Raw genomic sequence first — 12222 nt, forward strand, 5'->3', positions numbered from 1 at the left:
GGCCTGGGGAGCTTGTGTCAAAAGTCTTCCCTGGCTGTGACATGGCAGCGCTGGCTGTTTGAGCCCGGTGCTAGTTGACAAAATAAGGGGAACCCCTTCTCATATTCTCCCCCATAGAGAACCAGGACCAGGCTATGAACCTGGGTGCTGGTTATAGAAATACAGGGGTCCCCAACTTTTCCCCCCTTGTATTTCTGCAACCAGGACTGGCTCAAAGAGCCCGGGGCTGGTAAATGCCGGATGGAGGGAACGTACTGTAGGCTCTTTTTGAATGATTTATTTATTAAATTTTTTACACAGGGCAGCATCGAAGGGATCGCAGCCGCATCGGACTTATTTGGCTTCACCATCGTAAAATACAAATCAGGAGAATACGGCAGATATATTATACATTACAGTCTATCTGCTGTATTCTCCATTCGTATTTTTGGCTGATTATGGCCAATCGCGGTTGTACCCTTTCATATCGCGGATCGGCCTTAATTGGTGATCTTAGTACATTTGGTACTTGTGTAGTTTCACGGCGCCACTTACGTAGTCAGCGTAGTGTCCCTGTTAGCACCAGCGTCGTGTTCTTGCAGCCAGTGTAGTCAGCGAAGTCAGCATCTCTGTCAGCAACAGCATCGTGTTCCCGCAGCCAGCATAGTCGGCAGCTTGTGTCTGTGACTGTGTGTACATTCGCGCCTAACCGGAGCTTAAGCAGTAAGAGTAGTCAGTCAGCGTTATCCAGATAGTGTAGTCAGTCAGCTTTGTATCAGAGCATATTACATTGCGTGGGAACCATTGACCATTTTTAACCTGCCCGACATGACAGGTGGGAATGTGTTTCTGAAACACCCCCACTATCCACGTCAGCCTGAAGCGTGGCGAGTAAAGCGCGCCCCGCAATGGGGCGCAGTATGCGTCCCCCCCGACCTGTTCATACCCCCACTATCCACGTCGGCGTGGAGTTGATTTTATAAAGTATGGCGAGTGCAGCGAGTCACCGAGCTCCGCAAGGGCACAGGGAAAATGAACCTGGCAAATGCATCCTTTATTGTGCACAAGACGCACGCGCTACCGAACCCCTAACCCTGACCCTCTGCGTGAAGCGGACATGGGCAGGGTTGCCGTACCCTGCCACATAAATTACTGAGACGCACTTGCCTATGAGACACTCGTGCATCCCAGGCAGATGGAGCGCGTCTCTGCCAGCGCCCGCAGGAACGCAGGAGCGCAAGGGATCTGGCGGTTACTGGCGCTGTGTGAGAGACGCTCACTAGGCTTGCCAAGGATGCCGGGGACAGAGCTGCAGCTCACGGGGACAGTACGGTGACTACGCTGCCTGACGGGGACACTACGCTGACGACGTAGGGCTGCCATTGTTCTACGCTGACAACATAGCTTGGCCTATGCTGACACCATAACGTAGCATGTCGCCGTGAAACTACACAAGTACCGTACATTTCCCCCACTATGTATTTAGGATGATATAAAAGGAGTTCAAGCATAACAGTTTCAAAGAGTCTATCCTTTAGACATATTATATTATTGGCCATTATATTAACTGTGTTAGCTTAGTGATAATGTCTTGGTATAGTAATAACATTGTTCTCAGGGATATACTCGGGCTTGGGTCATAAGAACAAATCTGCAAATTAATTTGCAGGTCCCTTGTAATTGGGTAAGCGACCTGTAGGACCAAGACCAAATTCTATTTCGGGTACAGTATGTGTCAGTAAATCTGGTATATGTTATTTGAAACCTTTATCCTACTTGCTTTTGCAGGGTAACTGAAATGGCAGCACAAGGCTTTACGAGTCCAGAACCATGGACTGCTCTAGATGATATAGAACTGGTCTTCTGTCGGAGAGGTTTTAATAGCTTGGGTATGTCTACTCTTTTTTTATCAACTTATGTTTACATTTTGAAGTAAGGTGAATATCTCAGAACAGAAGTTAGTTTTGCATACGTCACCTCTTTATCATGTAAGCTGTGTGTATCATATGACAATAGAGTACTACCGTGTGAGGAGCAGTGGCGTAACTTCAATTTCAGCGCCCCCCACCACTACAATTTGAGCCCCCCATCCGTCCACTCACTACTTACTTTCTTCAGCCGCCCGGTCCATTCACGTCCCGCCGGGACCAACAGATCCTCCTGTCTGCAGTCCTGGCCCTCCTCCTGATAGAATGTCACATGCAAAATGGCCGCCACTTTACAGCAGACCGTTATTGAGGATGCAAGAGGAGGTTGCCGCCTCCTCTAGCATCCTTACTAACGGTCTGCTCTGAGGGGGGGCGGCCATTTGGCAAGTGATTTTCTATCAGGAGGAGCGCCGGGAATGCAGCAGAAAGAAGGATCTGGTGGTCCTGGCACGGCAGCACCAGATGCGGCGGCGGCGGTAACAATAGCTTGCCTAAACTTGCCCAGTGCCTCCAAGCCACCGCGGGGTCTGCTGAGCTATAGTTACGCCAGTGGTTAAGGAGCACATGAATGCATTAGTGAACTCCAGCTCAGTTGTGTTAGAACCCTGAGGCCGTGAGAGGGTCTTGGGCATTAACAGCCACCTCCTGTTCCCTTAGTTCTTGATTTGCCCACTGATACTGAGGTGGCTGCAGGGGCTTATAACTCTAGCTGTTGGTGCTTACACAAAATAATATTAGCTGAAGTACTTAAGACAAGAGTTACAGACAAGAGTTCACTGGGAATGGTGTAGATGTAGGTCAGGATATTCACAGACTGTTAGATGCAGGTTGTTGGAGGAACACTGTGCAGATGGTAACTTGTTGGCTGAGTACTTGGAGATAAGCACCGAGGACCTCAAAGGGTTAACAGGCACAAAACAAAAATGAGGCAAGGTTGGGCTCAACTTCTGTCAGGCAGAGAATCCATCAGAGTATCAACAGGATAAGCACGGGTGGTGGGGACCTAGAACATGGACAAGCAGTTTACATCCAAGCACAAAATATAACCATCAAGGAATAGCAGGAAAGAATGCCTTTTTAGAGATATTAAGACAGTTCAGTAGAGCCAGAGTGGACAGGCCCCCTTAATGAGTAACTTGGTGCAGCTTCAGTGCTGCACGTAAACAAGTCCAGGCTGTCAGAAGCAGCCCTAGAATTCCCTGTGGTCACCCAACATTCCCATTGCCTAGCGACCAGTGGGGACTGCGGGATAGAAGTGACATGCCTAGTGCCGAAGGTTCATAACAGATGATTGTATAAAATGTCCCTTATGTCTTTAATCCCTAGACGTGGTTGCTGAGTTATGGAAAGAGGACTACTTCTTTGGCAGTCAATATCTCAATGGCATTAATCCTACCCTAATCAGAAAATGCTCTAAAATTCATGAGAACTTCCCGGTCAGTAATAACATGGTGGCTGCATCTCTGGGGACCACAACCAGTCTTCAGAAAGAACTAGAGGTGAGATGTGGCCATGAGATTCTATTTATTCATATGGGCACTGGCCTGAAAAACACCTCTTTAACAACCCAGAAACTCTGCAATAAACTGGTGCTTGTGTTTTGCAGAAAGGCAACGTTTTCTTGGCAGATTACAAGATTCTGCAGGGGGTCCCAGCCAATAACTCCATAAATGGAAAGCAATCATACATGACTGCCCCTATGTGTTTACTGTGGAAGAACCCTCAAGACCAACTTGTCCCAATAGCCATCCAGGCAAGTCTTTGTTGTTATGTCTACTTGATTTCAAACATTTCTAGGAAACATAGTTGTTAGTACGTGGTGTTCATCTGGCGTACAATGACACCTTAAATGTATGTTCCTATAGAACAAATTCATGGCACCTATCCAGGGTCAACAGCGAGCTACTGTTTTATTCTTCTTAGGTTACAACCATCTCCTAAAGTTACTGTAGCATATTATTCCTATGCCATTTGCCACCCACCAGGTAAAGATTTAAAAAAAAACTTGTGTATGGATATACTGTACATAGATACAGGGATACATAATATGCTTTATGGCCTAATTGGTGGAGGATGATTATGTGGTACAAGATGGCACTGTTGTGACAGTTCCGTCTCTATTATAGTTGGCACAAACTCCGGGAGAGAACGTTCCAATCTTCCTGCCAAGTGATTCTGAATGTGACTGGTTATTTGCCAAGATCTGGGTCCGCAATTCTGAGTTCCAGGTGCATGAAGTGGTGACTCACCTTCTCTGTACTCATCTCTTTGCTGAGGTCTTCAACATTGCCACCACCAGACAACTTCCAATGGGCCACCCAGTGTACAAGGTGAGATCTGTTATTAAAGTATCGTCAGGGAATACCACATAAGGGGCTCTAGAAAAAGGCTAATGGTATATTTTAAAATGGAGGCTGGAGAGGTGACAACTGGACATAGTTCACTGCAACCAGCAGAAGACACTAATCTGCTTATAAAGGTCAAACAGACATATTATTACCCTCCTCCCCCTCAGCCTAAAACTTACCCTCCCCCACAGCCTACCCCTAACTCCACCTTCTGCCAAAGCCTAACCCTCCCTCCCTGCAGCCCAACCCAAACCCCTCCCCTCCCAGCTTAAACCTAGTGCAGTGGTTCCCAACCCTGGTCCTCAAGTACCCCCAACAGTGCACGTTTTCCAGGTCACCCAGCAGGTGCACTCATTATTCAGACAGATTTTAAAAGATCCACAAGTGGAGCTAATCATGTCACCTGTGATTCTGTGTGGAGACCTGGAAAACATGCACTGTTGGGGGTATTTGAGGACCAGGGTTGGGAACCACTGACCTAGTGCATTAACCTAACCTCCCTTTACTTAACAGACCCAGCATACTTCTGATTTTTTTAAAGGGGCAATCATTTACAAGGCATGGGTTTGCCTTGTAAATGATTGCTCCTTTTAAAATAAATTGAGTTCGACCAGCATCCTGCATGGCCGCTGAACTCGGAGGCTAATACATTTGGCCCTTTTGTTATATTACATTATTTAAAATGCATCAATTACTCATGTACTACTACTACTGCTACTACTATGAAGGTCTTTATTAATATTTTTTTATTAGTATTATAATGACAATATCTTTTTACTTTCCCAGCTAATCCTTCCACATCTTCGTTACACCCTTGAGATCAATGTCTTTGCTAGAGATGTTCTTATTGGTCCTGGGGGCCTCTTTGATACGGTAAGATCATGTACTATATAATGGCAACAGAAAAGCGCTCCAGCTTAGAGGAAATGGAGACTTTTTAGGGATATATTAAATGTTACAATCTGTTAATACCTAGCCTGAATATAGAACTTTATTTTGTTGCCCCACTAGGGAGCTGGTAGCCCACCTGCACACCAAGAAATATTGTTTTCAAAGGTTTTATGGAGAACCCCAATTTTTTATATATATGTACACTGGGGGTGCTGTTCCTCACAGTCAATGGTATACGTTTTTTCAAAAAGAGAAGGAAAGGGACTGTTTGAAGGGGAACGCAAATAGTTTACTTTTAAGATATAACTTTTATTAGGTTATTTCTAAAAATTTCCTGTTTTTCAATGCAGGAACTAGATCAACAGTGAAAAAATAGAGGTAAAATCACATACAAAGACATAAACATTTAATGTGTTTTTAGAAAGAAAAGAAAGAGTGGTGTGTTTAAAAAATACACATAGGCCAATCCAGAAAATGTATGCGTCTATAACTTGATCGGATGGGTTGCACAAGTGTTCTATCCCTTTACTTAGTGCGATGTGCAGTAATTGGAGTACACATCCCACCAAGAACAAATGGTTCACTGATCCACACAGAAATATATTGAATCAGACCACTATCATGTGGCATATGTCAGTTATTTTTGTTTATTCAGTGCCATTTTATTGGCTAAATACCACATATGTACATATATGCCTCCTATGTTTGGGTATTGGCAGGCATGAGGTTTGGCTTATAATGCCAACATGTGAGGTTAATATTTGTCAGGGTCAGGGAAAAAATGGTTTCAGAGGCCCACCGCTGGGTTCTCTCCAAGTTAAGTCCCTTTAGACCTTAACCTCACTGGGAATATACTGTGCAACACCAATATTAATTCTAGTCAATTAATTTAACATTTCAATTACAAGTCAACACAACATTCTGGTATTGGCCTGTGCCAACACATGCGTTTCACTGTCTCAAAACAGCTTTATCAAGGCCAACCTGTATGTCCTGACTGACTGCTATTTATTGGCATTCATATGGCCAATGAGAGGTTCGTTTTGAAGTCACATGTTCATTTGGTCCTATCATGGACCAGCTTTCTTATTTGAGCATAGGTAATCTTACATGGATGTCTATTGGCTCTAGAGGGTCATGTGACCGGCGTCCCGCGTCACACGACCTGCGTCCTGACGTCACGTGACCGGTATTCCGTGTCACGTGACCGCATCTTGTGTTTTGCGCGATCTATGTGCGCAACCACGTGATCTCCGCCTCACATCGTATTGTCGGCGTCATGAGTCACGTGCGCTGCGTGCCGCGTCACTTGGTAGTTTCTTCCGTTCATGTGATCCGTATCATCGGTCACATGACGTATCATCTGCTTTCTAAGAGCCAATCACGGAGCCTTATACTCCGTACCCGGAAGTGTTGGGATATATTATTATGCTGCCCCCACCCCGGAATCTGTATGATCAATATTTATCGTTGAAAATTTACATTTTAAAGTTTATAATAGTTCCAATATCAAACAGAAAAAAGCATTGTGTTCTTTTGCATTCTCTATAGATCATTATCATGTACATATAATGTATGTTGTCCTGTGTCACGGTCCGGCTTTCACATATTCTTATTTTATTCATCCTCATTTGTGATATCAATATAGTTGTATAATCTTTGTTTTAGATTTCTCGTGGTTGTTATCTTCATATATCATTAATATTCGAGTTCATGGGATGAATTTTGATCAGATAAGGAGAGGTGGAAAAGGGGTGTATATTTAAATGTGGTGATGGACTTCATATATCTTTACTTTTTAAGAATGTATCCAACAACATATACTTTCCCTTGTGTTACAAGATATATAAATAAAGAGAGAGAAAAGAAAATTATCTGGTGTCTATTTGTGTTTTTTATATATTTAATAGATAAACCTGGAAAAGGGGGAGAACGAAGAAGGAAGGAGTGGGGGGGAGGGGAGGGGGGGGGGGGAAGGAAAGGGGAAAAGGGGGACAAGAAGGGAGATGGTGAATGGTGAACACTGCAAAAATACTACAAAAACAATCAAAAAATAATAAATGAATAAAGTGAGAATGTGGTTGAAAAGATGGGGTATAGGTTTGAAAATTAGAAGTGTTGTGCTAGTGCTGGGGTCTTAATTCATATTTTAGCATAAAAAATAAAGTAAAAAGGTGATGGTATCCCCACATTATAGTGGAGTAGTGGGTTATATTTTATCTTAAGAGTGCATATTTGAGTGTGAACATGTGTATATTCAGTTCGTCTGAATAGTGATACTTTGTGTAGTAGTGAATATTTGGTTTGAATAAGTGAAGGTAAGTATGGATATAAGTAAGTGCATATTTTTAATGGGCAATTAATTTTCAAGGTAAGTATATATATAGGTAAGTATATATTATAACAGCAGTTAATTTTCACTGTATTGTAAATAAGTGGATATAGGTAAATAAATATGTGGGCGAGTCCACACACGTCCACCTCATCCATATATCTTATTCTGTGGTTTAAGTATTTGAGTCAATATTTTGTTTCTCAATTCCACAGTTGTAGTGCTGATATTTCTCTTGAGTAGATCGGTTTCATATCACGGGACAATAGAGAAGGTTTTCTATTATTATACATTTTTAGTTCTACTATTATGATTATTCATGAGAGCATTTGGTATAGCTATAACCGGGTATGGGTAGCCGAGAGTTCTTTATTCATTCATTCTTTATGTTGTTTTTAATATCCTCTCAGTTAACATGTAAGATAGATTTGGTTACAGTTGCATTGTTTTAATATATGATATTCATGTGACATTCGTACAAGATCCTCATACGGCATTTTATTGTGAGTGGTAGGGTTATTAAACTGAAACTATGAAAAATAAATTCATAGAAAGGGCGAGTAGCTATTGGCTTCATTCAGCCCTTTTGGAAAGAGGCTGTCTAGTAAGAAGATCATTTTCGTCTCGAATTGCAAGAGCTGCCTGTCCAAGTCTCCACCTCGTATTCCTAGTTGTATATGTCTGATCCCAAAGACTTTAAGACCACTAGGATTACCATTGTGGTTTCTTAAAAAGTGTTTGGCTACCGTGGTTAGGGTTTTAAATTTTAGAGAATCTGTGTGGGCATTGCGGATAGTGCCCACATGTTCCAACACACGGATTTTGAGGGGCCTGGCTGTTTTTCCCACATATACTTTGCCACAGGGACATTCTAGATGGTAGACTGTGCCCACTGTGGTACAAGTTATTAGGCTCTGTATCTTCCACTTTTTTAGGTTCTTGTCAAAAAATTCTTCTTTCGGGATCATGTATCTGCATGCTTTACAGTGACCGCAGCTTTTTGATCCTTTTCTACTTTGTTTGGGTTCACAGATTTTTGAGAGGTGGCTCTGGACTAGGCAGTCTTTAATATTTCGAGATCTCCTCCAACTGGTTTGTATTCTAGATGGTAGAATACTGTTGAGGTCTCTGTCCGCTTTTAACACCTCCCAATGTCTTTGGAGAATCCGGTCAATTTCTCTCCAATGTACATTGAAAGTACCCACAAATCGTATGGATTCAGTGTTGTCTCTGACTTTTGATTTTAACAGAGTCTCACGAGGGATATCTTCAACTTGCTTCTTTGCTTTTTTTACAAGTCTATTACTGTATCCTCTCTTTTTAAAACGGGTTTGAAGTTCCTGTTCTCGTATCTGAAAAGTTTCGGGATCTGAGACGTTTCTCTTTATCCTCATTAGCTCTCCTTTCGGAATGGCTCTGATGGTAGAGGGTAAATGTGAGCTCTCAGAGTGGAGAATGCTATTTGTAGCTGTTTTCTTCCGATATAGATCCGTGGAGATTATTCCTTCCTCGTTGATTTTGATCTTTAAATCTAGGAAGTTTATCTCTGTTTGACTCATTTCTGAGGTGAGTTTCAAGTTCAGTTGGTTTTCATTCAGAATCGACAGAAATTCTTTTAAAAGTCTCTGGTTACCCTCCCAGAGAAGGAGAATGTCGTCAATATACCGGAAGTACATTAAAATGTTGTCTGTAAATTTTTCCATCGTCTCATGGAATACCACTTCTTTTTCCCACCACCCCAGGTAGAGGTTAGCATATGTTGGGGCACATGCTGTCCCCATTGCTGTACCTCTAACCTGGAGGTAGTGGGATTCCTGGCATACAAAGAAGTTTTTGGTCAATATGAATTCCAATAATTCAATGATAAATTCATTGAAATCCGAATGTGTTCCCATATTCAGAAAATAACGAGCAGCCTGTACACCCATCTTATGATCGATGCTGGTGTACAGGCTCTCCACATCACATGAGACCAGCCATACTCCAGGGTTGACTGTAACATTTTGCAGTTTGACCAGAACATCGGTGGTGTCCCGAACATACGAGGGCAAAGTTGTTACATGCCCTCTTAAATGTTGGTCGACATACGTGCTGGCTCTCTCCGTCAGACTGCCTATTCCCGATAGGATCGGTCTTCCTGGAGGTTTCTTTTCGTTCTTGTGAACTTTCGGGAGCAGGTACAGTGTTGGGGTTTTGGGTTTTTCTGTTTTTAGGAAGTTGAAATCACTCTTGGAGATAATATTGTTGTTATATGCAGTCTGTACCATCTTATTGTATTGTATAGTGAACTGGTTACTTGGATTAAATATTAATTTTCTGTAACATTTAGAATATAGAACTTGCAGCATTGCACCAGAACACACATCCACCACCTTCCTTTTCCCCAGGCTGTAGCAACTGGAAAAGGAGGGGTGCCGATACTGATAAGAAAAGCAATGGAAAAGGTCACTTACAGCAGCCTCTGTCTCCCTGATGACATCAAGGAAAGAGGAGTGGAGACCATTCCCAATTACCTGTACAGGGAGGATGGGATGAAGATCTGGTTGGCTGTAGAGAGGTAGTTCTGAGAAACATTATTCTGTCCCAGCTGCCCACCCAGAGGGAGTAACTACTTTTCCACCTTTGAATAAAACTGTGTTCCACTGGTCTTAAGGGGCATACACAGATTTAAGCGATCTGACTAGATTGCGTAGAAATGAAGCATTGGTCGCTTCATGTGTACACCCTATAGCAATGACAATTGCATGCACTGTCTATCCCGTCTGCCCTGCTCTGCACAGATGGCTCAGCACACATTGTAGGTACAGTGCATGTGTGCAGAGCGATCTGTGCTAAGGCAGCTCACTTAGCACGAGGCACCTGTCATCCCTTGTGTACAGGGCTTTAGTGTGAATATGCTGTGGGATATAGAAAACCTTAAAGTTACAGTACATCCCAATTTTCTCTTATGTACATCACCAATACTTTATTACTTCACTGATTGTCCCTCTTGCTTTATCCATTTCAGCTTTGTGTCCAACATTGTGAATTACTACTATGAGAGTGATGCGGTGGTCAGTACAGACCCTGAACTTCAGGCCTGGGTGGCCGAGATATTCAAAGAAGGATTCTTGGAGTATAAATCTACAGGTAAGTAAGTTACATCTTGTTCTGTGATGCCGGATAACAATGGTGGGGAGCGGTATGAAATCCCGGTGGTCAGAATCCCGGCGGTCAAAATCCCGACACCGGAATCCCGACTTCCGAAATCCCGACAAAGGGGGGACGTGGATCGCCCCCCCTTGCGGGCTTGTTGGGTTTGCCACGCAGCGGGCAAGGTGCCTCACTACACTCGGCACACTCATTTATTCTCCCTCTATGGGTGTCGTGGACACCCATAGAGGGACAAAGTGCCTGGATTTCGGCGGTCGGGATTCCGGCGTCGGGATTTCGACCGCCGGGATTCCGACCGCCGCGATACTAACTGAATCCCCAATGGTGTCCACAATGAGCCAACCTGATCTTTAAAATGTTGGTAATCCTGGTTTTCCATCAGTGCGTTGGAGAGATCTAGATGACTAATAGACTATTGTATTTCATAGAATTTCAGCTTTTTGACATACAGTAAACATTGAATATCTAAAACCAGCTACAAAGGACATAACAAAATCCAATCCACTATAATCCAATTTTCTCAACCTTGTTATTCTGTTTGGTTGTCAGTATATGGTGCTTTATATAAATTGTGATGGTCCATCAGGGTATAGGAGAGGTGTAGATGACTAATGGACTATTCCCTTTGCTAGGAATACCATCATCATTGCAGACCAAGGCCTCTCTGATCAAGTACCTGACCATGGTGATCTTCACTTGTTCTGCTCAGCACGCAGCTGTCAACAGTGGCCAGGTGAGCTTTGCAATATGCTGTCATACTCTCTTTGATTTGGAGAATTGGAGACCATATTGACTAATCTGAATGAGATCAACCATGGGAGACATTGGCCTATAGGATTGCTGAAACTAATAACTGTGCTGCACATCCTCATGGCCAACATTTTTTTTACCTTTGAATGTTTTATTATGATACTATTCACTACTTTACACTGACAACTATAACATACATGTTGCAAGCCTATTTTATACAAACCATTTGCTTATGTATTTCATAGTACTGCACTCTGATGAATCTGGTTACTGGCCAAGATCTGGGTCCACAATTTCAAATGTATAAAGTGGTCACTCATCTTCTCCATTGGGAACACATCCAATGGTCTTGTATTGTATCATGAAAATGTTTGTTTCTATCTGGGGTAAATTGTTCCTGTCAAAAGCTGCCCATACACCAGTGGTGTATTGGAACAATCTCCCAATCCCTGATGTTTGCGTGTGCTCATTTGGGATCGTAAACGTGTAAAAAAGCCCGATACCCTGGTCCCAAGTGGGATCGCAGAAACGGCATATACTGTATGGTTGGTGGATCGCGGCTTCCAGTCTGGCCGAAGATTGCCCCCTGCTGGAGTATGAAGCCCTTAAGATCTGTTTTCTCATTGCAGGTTGACTTCTATACCTGGATGCCTAATGGTCCCCCATCGATGAGAAGCCCCCCTCCCACAGTAAAAGGAGTCAGCACGATCCAGAGTATTTTGGCTGCATTTCCTGAAGTAAATACTACCAGTTTGGGCATATCCACTGTGTGGCTGCTCAGTAGAGAGCCACTGGACCGGGTAAGTACTGGTGGCCAGTATAACTATTGTAATAAGGTTTA

General features: G+C 43.1%; 2 protein-coding genes across 2 annotated transcripts in view; one reads left to right on the forward strand and one right to left on the reverse strand.

Annotated features, from left to right (window-relative positions):
- The window catches only part of LOC146058051 (hydroperoxide isomerase ALOXE3-like), a 101927-nt gene that overhangs the window by 44193 nt on the left and 45512 nt on the right, over nucleotides 1-12222 (reverse strand). The gene's annotated exons all lie outside the window — the stretch shown is intronic.
- LOC146058055 (polyunsaturated fatty acid lipoxygenase ALOX15B-like) overlaps nucleotides 1-12222 on the forward strand; it is a 28893-nt gene that overhangs the window by 15936 nt on the left and 735 nt on the right. Inside the window, exons 6-14 of the mRNA XM_083170018.1 lie at nucleotides 1768-1868; nucleotides 3234-3406; nucleotides 3514-3660; nucleotides 4034-4237; nucleotides 5042-5128; nucleotides 9866-10035; nucleotides 10486-10607; nucleotides 11264-11364; nucleotides 12011-12181. Coding sequence (XP_083026144.1) covers nucleotides 1768-1868; nucleotides 3234-3406; nucleotides 3514-3660; nucleotides 4034-4237; nucleotides 5042-5128; nucleotides 9866-10035; nucleotides 10486-10607; nucleotides 11264-11364; nucleotides 12011-12181 — 1276 coding nt within the window. The remainder of the gene's footprint in view (nucleotides 1-1767; nucleotides 1869-3233; nucleotides 3407-3513; nucleotides 3661-4033; nucleotides 4238-5041; nucleotides 5129-9865; nucleotides 10036-10485; nucleotides 10608-11263; nucleotides 11365-12010; nucleotides 12182-12222) is intronic.

Source organism: Crinia signifera, chromosome 2 (assembly GCF_055691185.1).
Source record: "Crinia signifera chromosome 2, ASM5569118v1, whole genome shotgun sequence".
NCBI lineage: Eukaryota > Metazoa > Chordata > Amphibia > Anura > Myobatrachidae > Crinia > Crinia signifera.